At 39.1% G+C, this 21,608-nt stretch overlaps 1 protein-coding gene across 1 annotated transcript; it reads left to right on the top strand.

Annotated features, from left to right (window-relative positions):
- The first annotated feature begins 213 nt into the window (after nt 1–213).
- LOC129480249 (patched domain-containing protein 3) lies at nt 214–21,536 on the top strand. The gene is made up of 4 exons (XM_055273987.2): nt 214–1,381; nt 2,605–2,726; nt 13,715–13,860; nt 18,118–21,536. The coding sequence occupies exons 1-4, from the start codon at nt 314–316 to the stop codon at nt 19,623–19,625; spliced, it is 2,844 nt and encodes a 947-aa protein (XP_055129962.1). The 5' UTR covers nt 214–313; the 3' UTR covers nt 19,626–21,536.
- The last annotated feature ends 72 nt before the right edge of the window (nt 21,537–21,608 follow it).

Raw genomic sequence — 21,608 nt, 5'->3', positions numbered from 1 at the left:
AATTGCGAGTCCATAGGAAAGGCACTCATTTGATGGCCTTGAAGAAGCGTTCCTTGTATGTGCAGAACCCCTGAGAAACCAAGCACGCCACAAACACATTTCAGATTAGTTGGGCGACTGGGCAAACCACGTGCTCCCAACGCAGCCTCCGCTTCCAGCGCGCGGCTAGAAGGCAAACTCTCCTAGAATTTCTCCAGGAAACCGTTAGATGGGGCCAGGAAAGCGTTGGGTGGGGCCAGGAAACCGTCTGGTGGGATCTCCGCAGCTGCTTTTCACCTGCTGTTCCTCCTGCGCTTCCTTAGAGGAAGAATCAATGCAGTGGGTGGAGCCCGAGCCCGGGCGGGGGCCCGAGCAGAAGCCTAAGCTCACCAAACGGGACTCTGCCACCGGGCCGGAGTGGTACCAGGAATCTCAGGAATCGGAGTCGGAAGGCAAGCACCCACCCCCGGGACCTCTGGTACCCCCGAAACCGCCCGAACCCTCAGGACCCCCGGCGTCGGAGCGGGACGATGCACCCCCCCGGCCGTCGGTGCTGGACGATGCACCCAGCCTGCCGCTGGAGCTGGAAGATGCACCCCTGCCGGAGGAGGAAACCCCCGAACCCACGGCCATCTGCAGGCACCGGCACCGCTGTCACACCGACTGCCTAGAGGGGCCGCTGTGCCGCGCCTTCCAGTGGCTAGGGTGGCAGGTGGGCGCGCACCCCTGGATCTTCCTGCTGGCGCCCTTGATGCTGACAGCCGCACTGGGCACCGGCTTCCTGTACCTACCCAAGGACGAAGAGGAAGACCTAGAGGAGCAGTACACCCCTGTGGGGAGCCCGGCCAAGGCGGAGCGGCGCTTCGTGCAGGGCCATTTCACCACCAACGACTCCTACCGCTTCTCCGCTTCCAGGAGGAGCACCGAAGCCAATTTCGCCTCGCTTCTGGTGGTCTCCTACAGCGACTCACTGCTGGACCCGGCCACGTTTGCAGAAGTCAGCAAACTGGACGGCACGGTGCAGGATCTGCGTGTGGCGCGGGAAAACGGAAGCCAGATCCAGTACCAGCAGGTGTGCGCGAGGTACAGGGCGCTCTGCGTGCCCCCCAACCCGCTCCTGTACGCCTGGCAGGTGGACAAAACGCTCAACCTCAGCAGCATCTCCTTCCCTACCTACAACCACGGCGGGCACCCCCTCTACCTGACCGGTTTCTTCGGAGGACACATCTTGGGGGGCAGCCTAGGAATGGGCCAGTTACTCCTGCGGGCCAAGGCCATGCGGCTGCTGTATTACCTGAAGACGGAGGACCCCGAGTACGACACGCAGAGCAAGCAGTGGCTCACCCATTTCCTCGACCAATTTACCAACATTAAGAACACCTTGGCCTTGAAGAAAATTGAGGTACCTGGTGGTTTGGGTTTACAGGGAGGCCAGGAGAAGGTGAGAGGGACGAGGAAGACTAGCTCCCCAGAATCGTAACAAAAGCACTTCCTGACGACTTTATGGGGCCCTTGCCTCTAGGCTGGGTGTGCTCTACTATATTTGGTACTCAACCCAATTTTCTTAACACCGACGGATGCCAGAAATCGTGAATCCTGGGTAACATTCTAGTCGATAACACAAATCCTGTGTGCACCAGATGGGCCTGTTCAGTACAGACATTGATCTTCACGTTTAATTTTGGGGTTTGGTTTCTAATCAAATTACAGTATTCTGAAATTCTACTTTTAGTTAAAGTCTTCACTGGTTTGGGGGAGCGCCTAAAACTTGCTTGGAGCTCACTGGGATTAAAAAACAAATCGTCTTTTAAGTAAAAATTCCATAGTGTTAAGAAGATAACTAGCTTAGCATTTTTCAAGTTAGATACATACGAAGCAGCACCTGGCTTAGTGTGAGGTACATATTAGCTGTTCAGTTATTGGTGGATCTGCAACCCTATTCAGATGTATAAATAAGCCTAGTGAAAGAGACACCTGCTGGAAAGAGCTTTCAAAGACCAGGCTCTTCTGAAATAGTTATACAATTGAAATAGTAAAAGACACTAACCTAATACAAATTTAGAAAAAGTTACAATTTCTGCAGCTATTAATGAGAACAAGATTAAACAGTTTTAGGCTGGGCGTGGTGGCTCACGCCTGTAATCCCAGCATTTTGGGACACCAAGGCAGGTAGACTGCTTGAGTCCAGGGGTTCAAGACCAGCCTGGGCAACCTGGCAAAACCCCATCTCTACAAAAATTACAAAAGTTAGCCAGTCGTGGTGGTGCACACCTATAGTCCCAGCTATTCGTAAGGCCAAGGCAGAAGGACCACTTGAGCCCAGGAGGTTGAGGGCCCTGACTCAAAAAAAAAAAGATTTCAAAGTTTTATATAAAATTCAGATTTTGTTTATTCAGGAGTTTTATTTAAACTTTGAATTTGAAAGAAACTTGGGGAATCCATAGATGTGTGGAAAGAAGCAAATCTACATTATTTTCTCTATTCTGAAGTCATAATCCATGTATTTTTATCTTTTGCTGAATTTTAACATAGTTTCATCACTAAGATAAAGTGTTTCAATAGTTTTTGTAACTCACACAAATATTGTAATTAAAAGTTATTTATCTGAGTATATTTTTGTGGCAGGTGGTCCACTTTACATCGCTTTCCAGACAACTGGAATTTCAGGCAACTTCTGTGACTGTGATCCCTATGTTTCACCTGGCATACATTCTCATCATTCTGTTTGCAGTCACATCATGCTTTAGGTAAAAAGCTTTGATTAGTTTTTAAATCTCTTACTTTATGAAAAATACTTTATTGTGGTAAAATATAATAATATATATGACATAACATATGACGTTATAGCCACTCTTAAGTGTACAATTCGGTGGCATTAATTACATCCACACTGGCGTGCAACCATCACAACGATCTGTTTTCAAATATTTTGCATCATCCCAAACAAGAACTGTTACCATTTTGCAATAAATTCCCCAACACCACCACCACCCCCAACCCAGTGCCAGTTAACTTTAATCTACTTTGTCTCTGTGAATTTTCCTAAAGATTTCATATAGTGGAATCATATATTTCTCTTTCTGTGACTGGCTCATTTCACTAGGCATAATATTTTCAAGGTTCATCCTTGTTGCATGTATCAGAACTCCATTGCTTTTTATGGCTGAATAATACTGATTCCTTCAACTTGGTTCTTCTTCAAGATTATATAGATCATCCTAGGCTCCTTGCAATTCCATATGAGTTTCAGAATCAGCTTCTCCATTTCTAGGGGGGAAATGGTTGTGGAATTTTGATGGGGATTGTGTTGAATCTGCAGATTGTTTTGAGTAGGACTGGCATTTTAAAAATATTGAGTCTGCCAACCCAGGAACTAAGGATCTTTCCATCTATCCAGGTCTTTTTAAGTTTATTTTACCAATGTTTGCTGGTTTTCAGTGTGCAGATCCTTCACCTCCTTGGAATTATTCTTAGGTGTTTCATTCATTTAGAGCTATTTAAATGCAATTGCTTTCTTAATTTCCTTTTTGGATTGTTCATTGCACATGTATAGAAACACAACTAATTTTTTGGTGTTGCTCTTTTATCCTGAAGCTGCACTGAATTTGTTAACTCTAGTAGTTTTCTTCTGGATTCTTTGGTATTTTTCATACATACAATCATGTGATCTCCGAGGAGGGAGAGTTATATTTCTTCCCTTCCAATTTAGATGCTTTTTATTATTTTTTTATCTAATTGCTCTGGCTAGAACTTCCAGTACAACATCGCATATCAATGGGGAAGGTGGGAGTCTTTTCTGTCTTGTTTCTGATCTGATCTGATCTTAGAGGAAAGCTTTCATTCTTTCACCCTTGAGTATGATGTTTTACTATTTTTATAAATGCCTTTATTATTTTGAGGAATTTTCCTTTATATTCCTAGTTTAGTGTTTTTATTATGAAAGGGTGTTGGATTTTGTCAAGTGCCTTTTAAACATCTAGTGAGATGATCATGTGGTTATTGTCCTTTGTTCAATAAATATGGTATATTACATTGATTGACTTTCTCCCGATGACCTTTCTGGGATAAATCCCAGCCGGCTATGATGTATAATCCTTTTAATATGCTTTGGATTGGACTTACTAGTATATGTTTATGACTTCTGCACCTATATTCATGAGAGCTATTGGTTTGTAGTTTTCTTTTCTTATGGTGTCATTGTCTGGTATTATATCAGTGTAATGATGGTCTCCCAGAGTGAGTTAGGAAATATTCCCTCCTCTTCAATTTTTTGGAAGAGTTTGAGAAGGATTCCTGTTACCTCCACTTTAGATATTTGGTAGGATTCATCAGTGAAATCTGGTCCTGGACTTTTCTTTGTTGGGAGTTTTTTGATCACTGGTTTAATCTTTTGTTATAGGCCTTGAGATTTTCTGTTGCACCTTAAGTCAGTTTAGGTCATTTGTGTTTTTGTAGGAATTCATGCATTTCGTCTAGGTTATCCAGTTTGTTGGCATACAGTTTTTGATAATGTTCTCTTATAAACTTTTCTATTTCTATAAGGTCAGTAGTAACGTCTCCGCTTTCATGTCAGCTTAAGTTATTTGTGTCTTCTCTTTTTCTTTGAGACACTAGGTAAAATTTAGTCAATTTTGTTATCTTTTCAAGTAACCAACTTTTGGATTGATTCATTCTATTGTTTTTCTATTCTGTATTCACCTCTGTTCTAATCTTTATTCTTTCCTTCCTTCTTCCTGTGGCCTGAATGTTTGTGTCCTCCCAAATTCCTATGTGGAAACCTAATTCCTGGTATGATAGTAATATGAGGTGGCGCCTTTGAGAGGTGATTAGAATGGGATTGATACTCTTAAAAATAATTCCGAGGGAGCTTATTAGCCCCTTCCACCGTGTAAGGACATAGCAAGAGGGCACCATCTATGGAGCAAAGAGCAAACCCTCACTAGACACCAAATCTTTGGCCTTGACCTTGGATTTCTCAGCCTCTAGTACTGTAAGGAGCAATTTTCTGTTGTTTATAAGTTTCTCAGTCAAAGATATTTTGTTACGGTGGGCAGAACAGACTAAGACACCTCTCTGTTAGCTTTGGGTTTGGTTTTCCCTCCTTTCCCTAGATCCACAAGTTGTTAAGTTATTGATTTGAAATCTTTTTTCTTTTTAATGTAGGTATTTACAGCTATAAATTTCCCTCTGAGCACTATTATCACTGTATCCCATAAGTTATTGTATGTTGTGTGTTTTGTTCATTTTCATTCTTAACTATTTTCTAATGTCCCTTGATTGTTTAATAGTGTATTGTTACATTTTTGTAGATTCGTTAATATTCCAGTTTTCCTTCTATTATTGATTTTTAGCTTTATTCTATTGTTGGTTGGAAAAACACACACTGTATAACTTCAGTCATTTAAAATTTATTCAGACTTGTTTTACAGCCGAATGTATGATCTATCCTGGAGAATGTTCCATGGGCACTAGAGAAGAATGTATATTCTGCTGTCATTGGGTTGAGTCTTCTATATAATTCTGTAGGGTCTAATTGGTTTGCAGTGTTGTTCATTTCTCTGTGTCCTTATTGATATTCTGCTCAGATGTTTTATGCATTGATGAAAGTGGTATATTCCATTCTCCAGCTTTTTTTTTTTTTTTTGAGACAGAGTCTCACTCTGTCACCCAGGCAGAAGTGTAATGACACAATCTTGCCTCATTGTAACCTGCGCCTCCCAGGTTCAAGCAATTCTTCTGCTTCAGCCTCCTGAGTAGCTAGGATTACAGGTGTGTATCACCATGCTCACCTGATTTTTGTATTTTTAGTAGAGATGGGTTTCCACCATGTTGACCAGGCTGGTCTCGAGCTCCTGACCTCAAGTGATCCACCCACCTCAGCCTCCCAAAGTGCTGAAATTATAGGTGTAAGTCACCATGCCTAGTCCTCTCCAGCTATTATTGTAGAGCGCTCTATCTCCCCCTTCACTTCTGTCAATATTTACTTCATATATTTTGGGTCTCTGTTATGCAGTGCACATATGTTTACAGTTGTTATAGCTTCTTGGGGAATTGGCCCTTTTATCAATATATAATGTACTCCTTTGTCTCTAAGTCTGTTTTGCCTGATGTTAGTGTAGCCATTCCTGCTCTATTTTGGTTACTATTTGTGTAGAGTATCCTTTTATGTACTTTCAATCTACTTATATTTTTGGCAATAAAGTAAGTCTGTAAACAGCATATAGTTAGATCGTGTTGTTTTATCCATTCTGCCAACCTGTCTTTTGATTGGAGAGTTTAATCTATTTACATTTAAGGTAATTGCTGACAAGAAAGAACTTGTAACTTTTTTAAATTTATGTTCTGTCTTATAACTTTCTTGTCCTTCATTTCCTCTGTTATGCTTTCTTTTCTTCACATTTCTTTTTTCTTTTCAGACAGGGTCTTTCCCTGTTGCCCAGGCTGCTGTGGAGTGGCACAAACATAACTTACTGCAGCCTTGAACTCCTAAACTCAAGCAATCCTCCCACCTCAGCCCCCTGAGTAGCTGGAACTACAGGCACATGCCACCACATCTGACTAATTTTTATTATTTTTTGTAGAGACAGGATCTTGCTGTGTTGCCTAGGCTGGTCTTGAACTCCTAGCCTCAAGTGATCCTCTCACCTCAACCTCCCGAAGTGGTGGAATTACACTGTGAGCCACCCCTACTGGTGGGTGCAGCATGAGCTACTATGCCTAGCTGCATTTCAATTTTTTTTTTTTTTTTGAGACGGAATCTTGCTCTGTCACCCAGACTGGAGCGCAATGGCACGATCTCGGCTCATTGCAAGCTCTGCCTCCTGGGTTCATGCCATTTTCCTGCCTCGGCCTCCTGAGTAGCTAGGACTACAGGCACCCACCACCACGCCGGCTAATTTTTTGTATTTTTAGTGGAGACAGAGTTTCACCGTGTTAGCCAGGATGGTCTCGATCTCCTGACCCTGTGATCTGCCTGCCTTGGCCTCCCAAAGTGCTGGGATTACAGGCGTGAGCAACCACTCCTGGCCGCCACATTTCATTTTTTTTAAATAGTTGTTTTTTTTTTTTCTGGTATACGGTACACTTAGGAATTATACTGCACCAGGTAAGATTTCTATCACAGTGACATTCCATTATGCTTTATGTTTAGTTTATATTTTTCTAGTGAGTTGTTTATATTCCCTTTTCATCCCCTTTTGTGATATTTTTTAGAGATCTTCTTTGTGATTACCATGGGGATTTTATATAACATCCTAAATTTAAAATAGTCTGTACTGAATTGATACCAATTTAATCCAAAACCACACAAGAACCTCTTCTCTTTGTCACAAATTACATCTTGATACATTGTATGCCCTATAGCATAGATTTACAGTAATTTTTTATGCATTTGTCTTTTAACTTCTATAGAAAATAAAACGTGGAGTTACAACCAAAAATACAATAATACTTGCTTTTATAGTTGTCCATATATTTCCTTTTACTGGATATTTTTATTTCTTCATACAAGTTAGTTACTGTTTATTGTAACTTTCTAAATTCCCCAGTATACAGTTGCTTTTCAATGTCCTAAATTCTCAGAGAAATGCTCCCCATCTTTTGTCTTAGTGTTTTGTACATTTGTGGTGTAATCTCTTGTCCCAGCCATCTGAGGGTTAATTCAGGTTGCGATGTTTGCCAACTTTTTCAACCTGAGTTTTGAGTTAAGCAAAGCAGAACGGAGCACCTTGCGTCAGTCCTTTGTGTAGCCAGACATATTTATATATATATATATATATATATATATATATATATATTTTTTTTTTTTTTTTTTTTTTTTTTTTTTTTTTGAGATGGAGTCTCGTTCTGTCACCCAGGCTGGAGTGCAGTGGTGTGATCTCAGCGCACTGCAACCTCTGCCTCCTGGGTTCAAGCCATTCTCCTGCCTCAGCCTCCTAAGTAGCTGCAATTACAGGCGTGTGCCACCATGCCCAGCTAATTTTCGTATACAATATTTTTTGAGTAAAATCTGCTCTGCCCCCTCCAGATCCAGTAAAACACTCTCACACTGGGAACTCAGGCTGTGATCACTTTAATACTGCTGCTGCTTTGAGACTGTGGCTGCTTTAAGAGTGTGACCACTTTAACACCCCTGCCACTTTAAGACTTACTGCTTTAAGACTGCCACCATGCCAGAAAGGGGGGGCTTTTTTTTTTTTCTGGATTTATCATTCGCTTGGTTGCTGTAACTTTTCGACTGTTTTCCAGGGTTCATAAAATTGGTTCTGATCGTTTCTGCTTGTTTTTTTGATAATTCTTTGAGAGGACAAGAGCTTCTTATTCTGCTGTTTTTCCTAACATCCAGTGCTAAACTCTTATTTTTTAAATCTGGTGACTTTTAAAAACATTTTTTCCCATCAGCAATAGTGTCTAATCAAATGGAATAGTAAAAGAAATTGTGACCAGTTTTGTTTGATTTGTCATATCTTTTTTACCTTACATATTGCATCAATTATGAAGGCAGATAAGTTGGTAGAACCAAGAAGCATGTCCTATTTCTACTAATTTAAAATAGTACTTTTCACTATATAAAAAATTAAGTTCTAATGTAATTGACTTAAGTGTCTCCATTGTTCTGATGTGCAGTTTACCTTGTTAAGCACTTAAAAATTGTTCTCTAGGCATTAGGGGTAGTTTGTGTTCGAGTTCAAACTAAATATGAAAGATATCATCAAACAACAGAATTTAGATGTAGGAGGAACTCCATAGATTATATTCTAATTATATTAAAATAGATTATTTTACATCAGAGCCACCCAGAGAGCCATAAACCAGATATGCTCAGGCCCCGCCCTACCAAATTGAAATATCTTGGGGTTAAATCTGGAAATCTATGTTTCAAAAATTTCTCTAGCTGATTCTTATGTGTAGGTAGGTTTAGGAACAAATAATATAATTTAACTATTTAGGTGTAAGGAAAAGAAAGATGAAGTCTCAGTAGGTAAAAGGATGTGAAGACACTGGAGACCTCTTTAGGGTCAATAAACTACCTCATAATTTTGTTACCCTGGAAAGGAAGACCACATCACTTAGAAAATAAGGAAACTTTAAAAAGAAACAAAAAGCCCCCACAAAGTTCAGTCTATTAAAGTTAGTAGGATAAAGCATTTTAAAAATTCAGTCTACGTGTTACCAATAATTGGTTTAACAAAACTTTTCTACTAGATAGATAGTTGGTTTTGAAAATACAAACTCTAGTCAGTTCTTACATATCTTTACAAATGATTTTGGACAATAATGCACAAAAATATTTAACAGAATTGGAAAATGATTTATAGTTGTCTCTAAAGACTCTTCTATGCTTATGTAACCACCATATTGAACACACGACTCATGAGGTATAAACATAAAGCAGTTGTATTTTTGTCTCCCTTCGTTTCTTGTAAGTTTTAAGTTTACTAGGTAGAGCAAGTTCTTCCTCTGCCTCATGAAAATTCAGGCAATCTGTATGTTATGGTAATTCTTAGGCAAGACAAAAAGTCCTCCAGTCAGAATTAAAATGTCCATGTTCACGTTCATGTTCATGTCATAAACAAAAGTGGTAACTTGATTTGAAGCTAAGTTTTTCCTCCTCTCCTAGCTGGAGCATGCTACATGGAATAGCCTTTAATGGGGAAAAAGGGATATTCCAGGGCCCTCCTATCACTTCTCTTACTATCCATCTTGCTAAGTGGTTCACAGACTGGAGCATGCTCAAACAGTAGGAGAAATGGAATCAAAAAATTCTTAAGACATGAATGCTGCCATGACAGTCTAATACATGTCTTCTCTGGCTTTGAATATGAAACTGATCCTTCCGCAAGTGTTTGTTTGGTGTTTTTTCTTTTTTGAGATGGAGTCTCACTCTTCACCCAGCCTGGAGTACAATGGCGCAATCTCGGTTCACTGAAACCTCTGCCTCCCGGGTTCAAGCCATTCTCCTGCCTCACCCTCCTGAGTAGCTGGGATTACAGGCATGCACCACCACACCTGGCTAATTTTTGTATTTTTAGTAGAGACGGGGTTTCAACATGTTGGACAGGCTGGTCTCAAACTCCCAACCTCAGGTGATCCGCCCACCTTGGCCTTCCAAAGTGCTGGGATTACAGGCATGAGCCACTGCACCCAGCTGCCTGCAAGTACTTTTATAAGTTCCCTGGACACCTCTCGCTCCCCCGCTTTCCTCATCACAGAGGGTCTCTTATGTCTGTTCTGGGTGGAGCTTCCTAGACAGTTGTAGGACATATCCCCGCTTTGCCTGTCTCACACGCTCTCATATATGAAGATTATACCTTGCATACATGCATTTAGCTCATTTAAGATACTTATTGAAACATATTTCAGGGTTCTACATTTATTGTCTTGCAATGAAGTCATTTAAATAAGACTTTTTCAAAAGTCTGTGCTCTAAATTGAACTTAATTATAGCTCATGCTATTTCATGTATAGTAATCCCCTGCTTTTCCACAGGAATACTATCCAAGACATACAATGGATGCCTGAAACCACAGATAGTACTGAACTTTATTTATATCTAGCCAAAGTCTCTATAATCAATACTATACTTCACTCCGCTATCCTCTGAAAAATTCACACCTAAGAAATCCAGAAACTCAAAAGGAGGAACGGGCATAACCTTGGCATATATACCTTTTATCCTTTTATCCAAAATCTTTCTGATTTTGAAATTCATCTCTTTTACTTTCTTATGTTAAACTCCTATAAACCAATATTGTTGTTTTAAGAACGTATTATAATAGGCCAGGCGCAGTGGCTCATGCCTGTAATCCCAGCACTTTGGGAGGCCAAGGCAGGCAGATCACCTGAGGTCAGGAGTTCAAGACCAGTCTGGCCAACATGGTGAAACCCCGTCTCTACTAAAAATACAAAATTAGCCAGATGTGGTGGCACACGCCTGTAATTCCAGCTACTCAGGCGGCTGAGACAAGACAATCACTTGAACCCGGGAGGCAGAGGTTGCAGTGAGCTAAGATTGCACCATTGCACTCCAGCCTGGGCAAAAAGAGCAAAAGTCTGTCAAGAAAGCAAGAAAGAGAGAAAGACAGAGAGAGAGAGAGAGAGAAAGAGAAAGAAAGGAAGGAAAAAGAAAAGAGAGAGAAAAGAAAAGAAAGGAAAGAAAGAATTATAATAAGAGATTTTATTATAACAAAGCAATTTACTTTTGCCCTGGAATTTATATGTGTATGTGTGTTGACTTGTGGCCCTGACCTTAATTCATAGTACCAGGTTGAGAAAAAGTAAAATACAATAACAGTATAGACATTTTATTTTATTTTTTTATGGAAATTTTTTTATTATACTTTAAGTTTTAGGGTACATGTGCACAATGTGCAGGTTAGTTACATATGTACACATGTGCCATGTTGGTGTGCTGCACCCATTAACTCATCATTTAACATTAGGTATATCTCCTAATGCTATCCCTCCCCCCTCCCTCCCACCCCACAACAGTCCCCAGTGTGTGATGTTCCCTTTCCTGTGTCCATGTGTTCTCATTGTTCAGTTCCCACCTATGAGTGAAAACATGCGGTGTTTGGTTTTTTGTCCTTGCGATAGTTTGCTGAGAATGATGGTTTCCAGCTTCACCCATGTCCCTACAAAGGACATGAACTCATCCTTTTTTATGGCTGCATAGTATTCCATGGTGTATATGTGCCACATTTTCTTAATCCAGTCTATCATTGTCGGACATTTGGGTTGGTTCCAAGTCTTTGCTATTGTGAATAGTGCCACAATAAACATACGTGTGCATGTGTCTTTATAGCAGCATGATTTATAATCCTTTGGGTATATACCCAGTAATGGGATGGCTGGGTCAAATGGTATTTCTAGTTCTAGATCCCTGAGGAATCGCCACACTGACTTCCACAATGGTTGAACTAGTTTACAGTCCCACCAACAGTGTAAAAGTGTTCCTATTTCTCCACATCCTCTCCAGCACCTGTTGTTTCCTGACTTTTTAATGATGGCCATTCTAACTGGTGTGAGATGGTATCTCACTGTGGTTTTGATTTGCATTTCTCTGATGGCCAGTGATGATGAGCATTTTTTCATGTGTCTTTTGGCTGCATAAATATCTTCTTTTGAGAAGTGTCTGTTCATATCCTTCACCCACTTGTTGATGGGGTTGTTTTTTTCTTGTAAATTTGTTTGAGTTCATTGTAGATTCTTGGTATTAGCCCTTTGTCAGATGAGTAGATTGCAAAAATGTTCTCCCATTCTGTAGATTGCCTGTTCACTCTGATGGTAGTTTCTTTTGCTGTGCAGAAGCTCTTTAGTTTAATTAGATCCCATTTGTCACTTTTGGCTTTTGTTGCCATTGCTTTTGGTGTTTTAGACATGAAGTCCTTGCCCATGCCTACAGAACTCTCCACCCCAAATCAACAGAATATACATTCTTCTCAGCACCACACCGCACTTATTCCAAAATTGACCACATAGTTGGAAGTAAAGCACTCCTCAGCAAATGTAAAAGAACAGAAATTATAACAAACTGTCTCTCAGACCACAGTGCAATCAAACTAGAACTCAGGATTAAGAAACTCACTCAAAACCGCTCAACTACATGGAAACTGAACAACCTGCTCCTGAATGACTACCGGGTGCATAACGAAATGAAGGCAGAAATAAAGATGTTCTTTGAAACCAATGAGAACAAAGACACGACATACCAGAATCTCTGGGACATTCAAAGCAGTGTGTAGAGGGAAATTTATAGCACTAAATGACATTTTATTAATAAGAAGAATTGTATCTATTTAAATGCGATCTCCCCTGCAGGTCTTTAGTCATGTTCCTGCTGTTTTGAAACCAGTGGCTCCAGTTCTTTAGCTCCTAGACTAAAATTCCAAACTTAGTTTCTCTCTCCTACTAAAATATCTGAATGCAGGTATCAGTCATTTGTTTTGAAGCAATTTCTAACAAGCAAAATCTAAAACCAGAGGTTGTTGCCAATATTTTAAAAGGTAATGTTATGGTTGTTGAGGAGGTAAAGCACTGAATCATACTTTAAAATATTTTGTATATAGTCCCGTTTCTGTTGGTTTGCCAAGGAAACAGGCATAGGTTGGGTCATTTAAAATATAGCACATTTTAATTTTTTCCAAATTCGTAGCAACTTTTCCACAGAGCCCACTTCACCAGTAGAAAGGAATCCTGAAAATAACTTAAAAGAAGACTTTCCTACTTTATGTTAACAACAATACACATTGTACTAGCTTTGAAATACAGGAGGTATTTAATGTTGTGTTATGGCTAGTTAGAGACCAGGGATGGATAAAAAGATAACTGGATCTATGTTCTTTCTCTAGTAGAGCTTGCTCTTCATTACCTGTTATATTCCATTCACCCCCTTCTGAAGATCAGAGTGGAATTAGCCATTAGCAGTGTTTTAGTAATTCTCTGTGGTTCCAAAATGCTAGTCAGTGACTTAGTTCTTGGCTGGCTGCAAAGAATCACATATAAGAGAGTTGGTAGAAGTACAGATTTACAGATTTCTAACTTTTCTGCTCCCTTTCTTTCCTTTTTTTTTTTTTTCAGTTGTTCTGAGATAGTCCTTGGGAATTAAAGGTCTCCAGCAGATATGTGTGGAAATTATTGCCTTAGAGATTTCTGACTAGGTGTCCAAGTCAAGAATGTTACCCATTGATGAAAGCTACCACCACAAATTCCATGATTTTTCCCCCCAAATTTACAGGTTTGACTGCATACGAAACAAAATGTGTGTTGCGGCCTTTGGAGTGATTTCTGCTTTCTTGGCAGTGGTGAGCGGCTTTGGCCTGCTGTTACACATTGGGGTGCCATTTGTCATCATAGTTGCCAATTCGCCATTTCTTATTCTAGGTGAGTAAAACAAAACGGGAGGCTGCACACCGTGAATGTGGTGGGGTAGGGGATATAAAGGAAAGAATTGTATTGAGGTGGCTCTACAGTTCAAAAATGAGGTGCCAGGAAACAGGGAAATGAAATTGAACTGGATATCTCTAGAGGTGGAAAGATCGAGTATCCTAATGGAAAAACAGACCACGTACGTGAACAGCAGTTCACATGTAAAAAACAAAATACGCGCCACTAAAAATACAGTCATGTATCACTTAACATTAAGGGTCCGAGAGATGCATCCATAGGCAATTTTAACATTGTGTAAACTTCCTAGAATGTACTTACACAAACCTAGATTGTATTTCCTACAACGTACCTAGGCTATGTTGGCCTCTTGCTCCTAGGCTACAATCCTGTACAGCATGTTACTATACAGAATACTATAGGTAACTGTCACACAATGGTAAGTATTTGTATATCTAAATATATCTAAACATAGAAAAGGTACAGTAAAAATATGGTAGAAAATATGAAAAATGGTCCACCTGTATAGGGCACTTATCACGAATGGAGCTTGCAAGACTGGAAGTTGCTCTGGGTAAGTCAGTGAATGAATGTTGAGTGAACATAAGGTATGGGACATTCCTGTACGCTACTGCAGACTTTATAAACACTGGACACTTAAGCTATGCTACATTTATTTAAAAATGTATTTTTCTTTCTTCAATAATAAATTAACCTTAGCTTACTGTAACTTCATTATTTTATAAACTTTAAAGTTTCTTTTAAACTTTTTGACTTTTTGTGATAACACAGCTTAAAACACAAACACATTGGACAGCTGTACAATAATATGTTCTTTCCTTATATCCTGGTGTAAACAAATGTATTGCTCTGCCAGTCTTATGAAAGTATAGCACATACAATTATGTACACAACATAATAATAAACAATTGTTACTACTTTATGTATTCACTACGCTAAATTTTATGTCATTATTTTAGAGTGTACTCTAACTTATGAAAAAAATAGTTAACTGTAAAATAGCTTCATGTAGGTTATACAGGAGATATTTCAGAAGAAGTTATTGTTATCATAGGAGACAATTCCACGTGTCCTGAAGACCTTCTAGTGGGACAGGATGTGGAGATGGAAGACAGTGATAGTGATGATTCTGACCCTATGTAGGCCTAGACTAATGTGTGTGGTTTTTGGTTTGTTTGTTTGTTTTCTGAGACGGAGTCTCACTCTGTCACCCAGGCTGAAGTGCAGTGGCTCAATCTCGGCTCACTGCAACCTCCGCCTCCCGGGTTCAAGCTATTCTCCTGCCTCAGCCTCCCGAGTAGCTGGGACTACAGGCATGCACTACTATGCTCGTATGTGTTTTTGTATCTTAGTTTTTAATAAAAAGTTTAGAAAGTAAAAAAAAAATAAATATTTTTTATTTTATTTATTTATTTTTTTTTTTTTTTTTTTTTTTTTTTTTTTTTTTTTTTTTGAGACAGAGTCTCGCTCTGTCGCCCAGACCGGAGTGCAGTGGCACAATCTTGGTGCACTGCAAGCTCCGCCTCCCGGGTTCACGCCATTCTCCTCCCTCAGCCTCTCCGAGTAGCTGGGACTACAGGCGGCCGCCGCCCCACCAGGCTAATTTCTTTTTGTATTTTTAGTAGAGACGGGGTTTCACCATGTTAGCCAGGATGGTCTTGATCTCCTGACCTCGTGATCCGCCCACCTTGGCCTCCCAAAGTGCTGGGATTACAGGCGTGAGCCACCGTGCCCAGCCATAAATAAAGATTTTTAAAAAATAGAAAAAGGCTTACAGATTAAAGATACAAGTAAAGAAAATATTTTGTACAGCTGTCCAATGTTTTTATATTTTAAGCCGTGTTATCATAAAAAGCCAAAAACTTTTTTAAAAACTTAAAAGTTTATAAAATAATAAAGTTACAGTAAGCTACGGCTAATTTATTATTGAAGAAAGAAAAATATATTTTAAAATAAAATTTAAATTTTAAATTTTTAAAATAGCCTAAGTATCTGGTGTTTATAAAGTCTACAGTAATATACAGGAATGTCCTAGGCCTCCATGCAAACTCTACAAAATGGCTTACATTAAATCAATTATATACATCTTAACTATAGTTATTTATGGCTGTGGGGTACACTGGGTGATTAGGTGTGAGTGCATACAAGGAAGGTATGCCTTGAAAAGCTAGAATAAATAAGCTAATATCCAGTACACAACTCACTATCTCCCCCAGAAAACCAAATATTAGTTTTTCCAAGATGCCTGCTTTCCAAAATATAAACACCTTTATTTTCTAATGCTTATTGTAAAATAAATTCTGAGCTTACCAAAAATACAAAGAAAAATGGAAAACAACTGTAATTCCACCCTTCAGGGATAATTCCTGCTAATATCTTTATGTATATCCATCCAGAATTTGGTCTATGCAAATATACACATACAGCTATCTCTCCATTTCAAACATCTTATAACAAGAAATGTTCATTTAACATTAAAGATCTACCTCTTTTTAAAAAGACTGAATATGACTCTAGTCTAATGCTATGTTTGATTTGGCCAATCTCATATTGTTATGGGGTTATGTTGTTTGCTGTATTTTCCTATAATAAATTACACCAAAATGAACACACTTGTCCTACTTTTGAGCATGTGTCCAATTAGGACAAATTCCTAGAAGTAGATTTGATAGTCAAAGGTATTCCCTTTTTAAGTCTTTTGCTTTGTTGCAAACTTGGACTGAAAAACTGTGTGCCAATTTCCATTTCTCCCTAGCAGACTATGAGTGTCTTCGTTTGCAGAAAACCTTCCAAAAATCCTCAGTCTTGCTAATATTGATTAATAAGAAAACCAAGTGTCTCACTTGTGGTTTAATTTGCATCCCTTGATTAATTGAAAGGTCAAATATTTTTTTCTTATGCCATTATGCACTACATAACAATGTTTTGGTCAAAGATAGACTGCATAGACAAAGCAGACCGCATATACAACGGTAGTCCCAGAAGGTTATAACGGAGCTGAAAAATTCCCATCACCTATTGTTATCGTAGCCATCCTATTGTCATAACGCAATTCATTACTCACATGTCTGGTAGGAAGTTGGAGGGAGGTGAAATTTATCTGCAACGTGCTCATGCTGCACTTTCCAGTTCCCTTTTTTTGTAATCCTCCTTTCCCAGGCTTCAGTCATGACTTGAAAATCCTCAGATGTTCCCCTATTCCAACCAATCTGAAACATCACTGAGGAAAGGAACTAATTATCTAGGCATTAATATGTAAAGAATTCTTAAGATTTACCTTGACACGTATTTCTGATCTCATTATAATGAACTGGGCAAGTGAAATTTGAATACCAACATTCTAAGTATCAGAAACAAACTAGCAGAAAAACTACTTCTGTGCATGTGCCTGTGTGTGTCTATAAACTATGCGGTGCCTCTCAAATCATACCACAGAGATAGCCAGATGCTAACTGTAGAACACATTAAGTGCAGCTTATATTTCAAGCAACAGAATGTTGGCTGGATGTGTCTGTACGTGAGCATGAAATATCTTACAAGAGAAAATGATCTCTTAAGCAATCTATTGGAATCGAAGATACACATTGTCAATGCTGCTTTGACTAATACCCATGAAACCAGGTTTCCTGACCTCATCACGGAAACACTCTAAGTGAAGAGTAGAGGGCCGGGCGCGGTGGCTCACGCTTGTAATCCCAGCACTTTGGGAGGCCGAGGCGGGCGGATCACGAGGTCAGGAGATCGAGACCACGGTGAAACCCCGTCTCTACTACAAATACAAAAAAATTAGCCGGGCGTGGTGGCGAGCGCCTGTAGTCCCAGCTACTCGGAGAGGCTGAGGCAGGAGAATGGCGTGAACCCGGGAGGCGGAGCTTGCAGTGAGCCGAGATTGCGCCACTGCACTCCAGCCTGGGCGACATAGCGAGACTCCGTCTCAAAAAAAAAAAAAGTGAAGAGTAGAGTATACTGCGTTATGTGCAATAATAAGAGTATGTACAAAGCAAAGACTTACTACAAAGGAAGGAGTGATGAGTTCTGTTGTAAATTCAGAGGCAACCAGGGAAAGCATCACAGAGAAGGGAGTATTTAATCAGAGGTTGGACAAGATAAATAAAACCTTAAGAGACAGAAAAAGAAAATGGTTTGATAAACCTGTTTAATTTTTAATGGATAGTAACACGTATGAAGATGAAGATTCTGTTTTGGTTTTTTTTTTTTGTTTTTTTTTAACAGGTGTTGGGGTTGATGACATGTTTATCATGATTTCTGCCTGGCATAAGACCAGGCTTGCAGATGACATACGAGAGCGGATGTCCAATGTTTATTCAAAAGCGGCAGTGTCTATTACAATCACTACCATCACTAACATCCTGGCCTTCTATACAGGGATTATGAGCTCTTTTAGGTCCGTACAATGTTTTTGCATCTATACAGGAACGACCCTGTTATTTTGCTATTTTTATAACATCACCTGTTTTGGAGCATTTATGGCCTTGGATGGTAAAAGAGAAGTAGTCTGCCTACGCTGGTTGAAAAAGGCTGACCCAAAATGGTCCTCATTTAAAAAGTTCTGCTGTTTCCCATTTGGTTCTGTCCCAGATGAACATGGAACTGATATCCATCCAATGAGTTTGTTTTTTAGAGACTATTTTGGCCCCTTTCTCACAAGCAGTGAGTCCAAGTATTTTGTAGTCTTTATATATGTTTTGTACATCATAAGCAGTATATATGGGTGTTTCCATGTGCAGGAAGGTTTAGACCTTCGAAATCTGGCAAGTGACGATTCCTACATCACACCATATTTTAACATAGAGGAGGATTATTTTTCAGATTATGGTCCCAGGGTTATGGTTATTGTTACTAAAAAAGTTGACTACTGGGATAAAGATGTTAGGCAAAAACTGGAAAACTGTATTACAATTTTTGAAGAAAATGTCTATGTAGATAAAAATCTTACAGAGTTTTGGTTAGATGCATATGTGCAATATTTAAAAGGTAACAGCCAAGATCCAAATGATAAGAATACTTTTATAAACAATATTCCTGATTTTTTAAGCAATTTTCCAAATTTTCAGCATGATATTAATATTTCATCATCAAATGAAATCATTTCTTCCCGGGGCTTCATTCAGACAACAGATGTTTCTTCCTCAGCCAAAAAGAAAATAATGTTATTCCAATTACGACGCATAGCTGAAGACTGTGAAATTCCCCTAATGGTATATAACCAGGCATTTATATATTTTGATCAGTATGCTGCAATATTAGAAAACACTGTTCGAAATGTATTGGTTGCATCAGCAGCTATGTTCATTGTTTCCTTATTGTTAATCCCTTATCCATTGTGTGCCTTGTGGGTGACTTTTGCTATTGGTTCTGTGATTGTAGGGGTAACGGGTTTCATGACATTCTGGAAAGTCAATCTTGATTCCATATCCATGATTAATCTTGTCATTTGTATAGGGTTTTCTTTCGATTTTTCTGCACACATTTCCTATGCATTTGTTTCTAGTTCTCAGCCCTCAGTAAACCAAAAATCAATTGAGGCATTGTATCTTCTAGGCTACCCAGTGTTACAAAGTGCAATTTCAACAATAATAGGGTTGTGTGTTTTAGCTGCAGCGAAAGCATACATCTTCAGAACATTTTTTAAGATTATGTTTCTTGTTATGATATTTGGGGCAGCTCATGGCCTAATTTTTATTCCAGTATTCTTAACCTTTTTTGGAAGGTTTATTTGAATATCCACTAACAAATCAAAGACCAACTCTAGAATTCCTGATTGCCCCAATCCAATCTGATTTTTTTAAAATGCACTATTAAGAATAGTCAACAAACTACTGGGAGGCCAAGGTGGGTGGATCACCTGAGATCAAGAGTTCAAGACCAGCCTGGCCAACATGGTGAAACCTCGTCACTACTGAAAATACAAAAATTATCCAGGCATGGTGGCATGCACCTATAATCCCAGCTACCTGGGAGGCTGAGGCAGAAGAATTGCTTGAACCTGGGAGGTGGAGGTTGCAGTGAGCTGAGATCGCGCCACAGCACTCCAGCCTGGGTGACAAGAGTGAGACTCTGTCTCAGGGGAAAAAAAAAAAAAAATAGTCAACAAAGAAAAAACAAGGGCATGTTTCCTTGACTTGGAAATCCCATTTTAAATTATTATTTAAAATACACTGATAAAAATTAATTAGTCTTATGTGAAAATATCTTCACTAAATTAGGAAGTGTTATCTTTCTTACAGTCTTTACAATCAAGTACAAGGTACAACTTTTCTGTCATTTTTCCCTTTATATTTATGTCTGAAATTCAACTATTGTAGGTATTGTTCATACTATAAATGGAATATTATTTTCATTGTACTCGCTACATGCATTCATATGTGAAAATGCATCTTATCATTTATTTTCCCATTCAGGGGCTTTTCTATGCATTTTGTTAATGGTATATTTTGATAAGAAGTTTTTAAAGTTTAGAAATCCAATTTATCATATTTGTTCATAGTTAGTGCTTTCTTATCCTAAGAAATATTTTGACTACTCCAAGGTTACAGATAAAGTCATCTATGTTTTCTCCTCTAAGCTAATAGTTTTGATCTTACATTTAGGCCTGTGATCCATGTGCGTGTATTTGTTGGGCGGTATGGATAGAGGTCCATTCCCTTCTCATAAAAGCTGCCCATTTGTCTCAGCATCATTTGTGAAAAGACTGTCATTCAGGATAGGATTAACTTGGCATCTATATAAAATAAAAATCAGTTGACAATTTATGGGTGGTTCTAATTCTGTGCCATTGATCTGTTTGTCTGCTCTAAAGCCAATACCACCACACAGCCTTCGTTACTGAAGCTGTATATTAATTACTGAAATTAGGCTGTGTATGTTGTCCACTTTTATTTTTATTAATCTTTCTGATTTCAAAGTTTATCTTTGTTACGTCCTTTTTTTTTTTTTTTTTGGAGACAGATTCTCGCCCTGTCACTAAGGCTGGAGTGCAGTGGTGCGATCATAGCTCACTGCACCCAAAACTCCTGGGATCATGTGATCCTCCTGCCTCAGCCTCCGAGTAGCTGGGACTACAGTCATGCCATTACATCTGACTAATTTTTTGTTTTAATTTTTTTTTTTTTAACAGACAGGGTCTTTCTGTGTTGTCCAGGCTGGTCTTGAACTCTTGGCCTCAAGCAATTCTTCCGCCTCAGCCTCCCAAACTGCTGGGATTACAGGTGTGAGCCACCATACCAACACTTTGTTACTTTTTTATCTTAAACTCTATAAACCAATATTTTTTTTAAAGAAGGTATTCATCATCATAAAACTATACTGTAACAAAGCAATTCACTTTTACCCTGGAAGTTGTTGGTTTTGGGCCTTGAATTTAACTCATCACACCAACCAATGGGTTGGGAAAAGTGAAAAACAGCAACAGTGTAGAAGTTGTATTAATGATTAGAAATGTTAGCTATTTAAATGTGATCTTGCCTAAAGGCTTTAGCCATGTTTTTGCTGTTTTGCAATCAGTGGCTCCAGCTCTTTAGTTAGTTAGCTCTCCTAGAAGTCAATTCCAAATTAGTTTCTTTTCCTCACCAAAAATATTTGGGGTGATGTCAGCATAAATGGGGTAGAATGTAGCTCCAAGAGCCCATTTCATCACAAAAATAAAAAATTCAAAAAAGCAAAAACTGTTAGAAAAGACTCTAATTGAACTCTGAAAACAGTCC

This window comes from Symphalangus syndactylus, chromosome 4 (genome assembly GCF_028878055.3).
Source record: "Symphalangus syndactylus isolate Jambi chromosome 4, NHGRI_mSymSyn1-v2.1_pri, whole genome shotgun sequence".
NCBI classification, from domain to species: Eukaryota; Metazoa; Chordata; class Mammalia; order Primates; family Hylobatidae; genus Symphalangus; species Symphalangus syndactylus.
This window is presented reverse-complemented; position numbering and strand designations above follow the sequence as displayed.

Bases quoted from the DNA above. Each gene is read 5' to 3' on its own strand.
- LOC129480249 (XM_055273987.2), top strand. From the start codon at position 314: ATGCAGTGGGTGGAGCCCGAGCCCGGGCGGGGGCCCGAGCAGAAGCCT. The intron at 2,727-13,714 runs GTAAAAAGCTTT...CCAAATTTACAG, and splicing joins GCAGTCACATCATGCTTTAG to GTTTGACTGCATACGAAACA. The intron at 13,861-18,117 runs GTGAGTAAAACA...TTTTTTTAACAG, and splicing joins TTCGCCATTTCTTATTCTAG to GTGTTGGGGTTGATGACATG.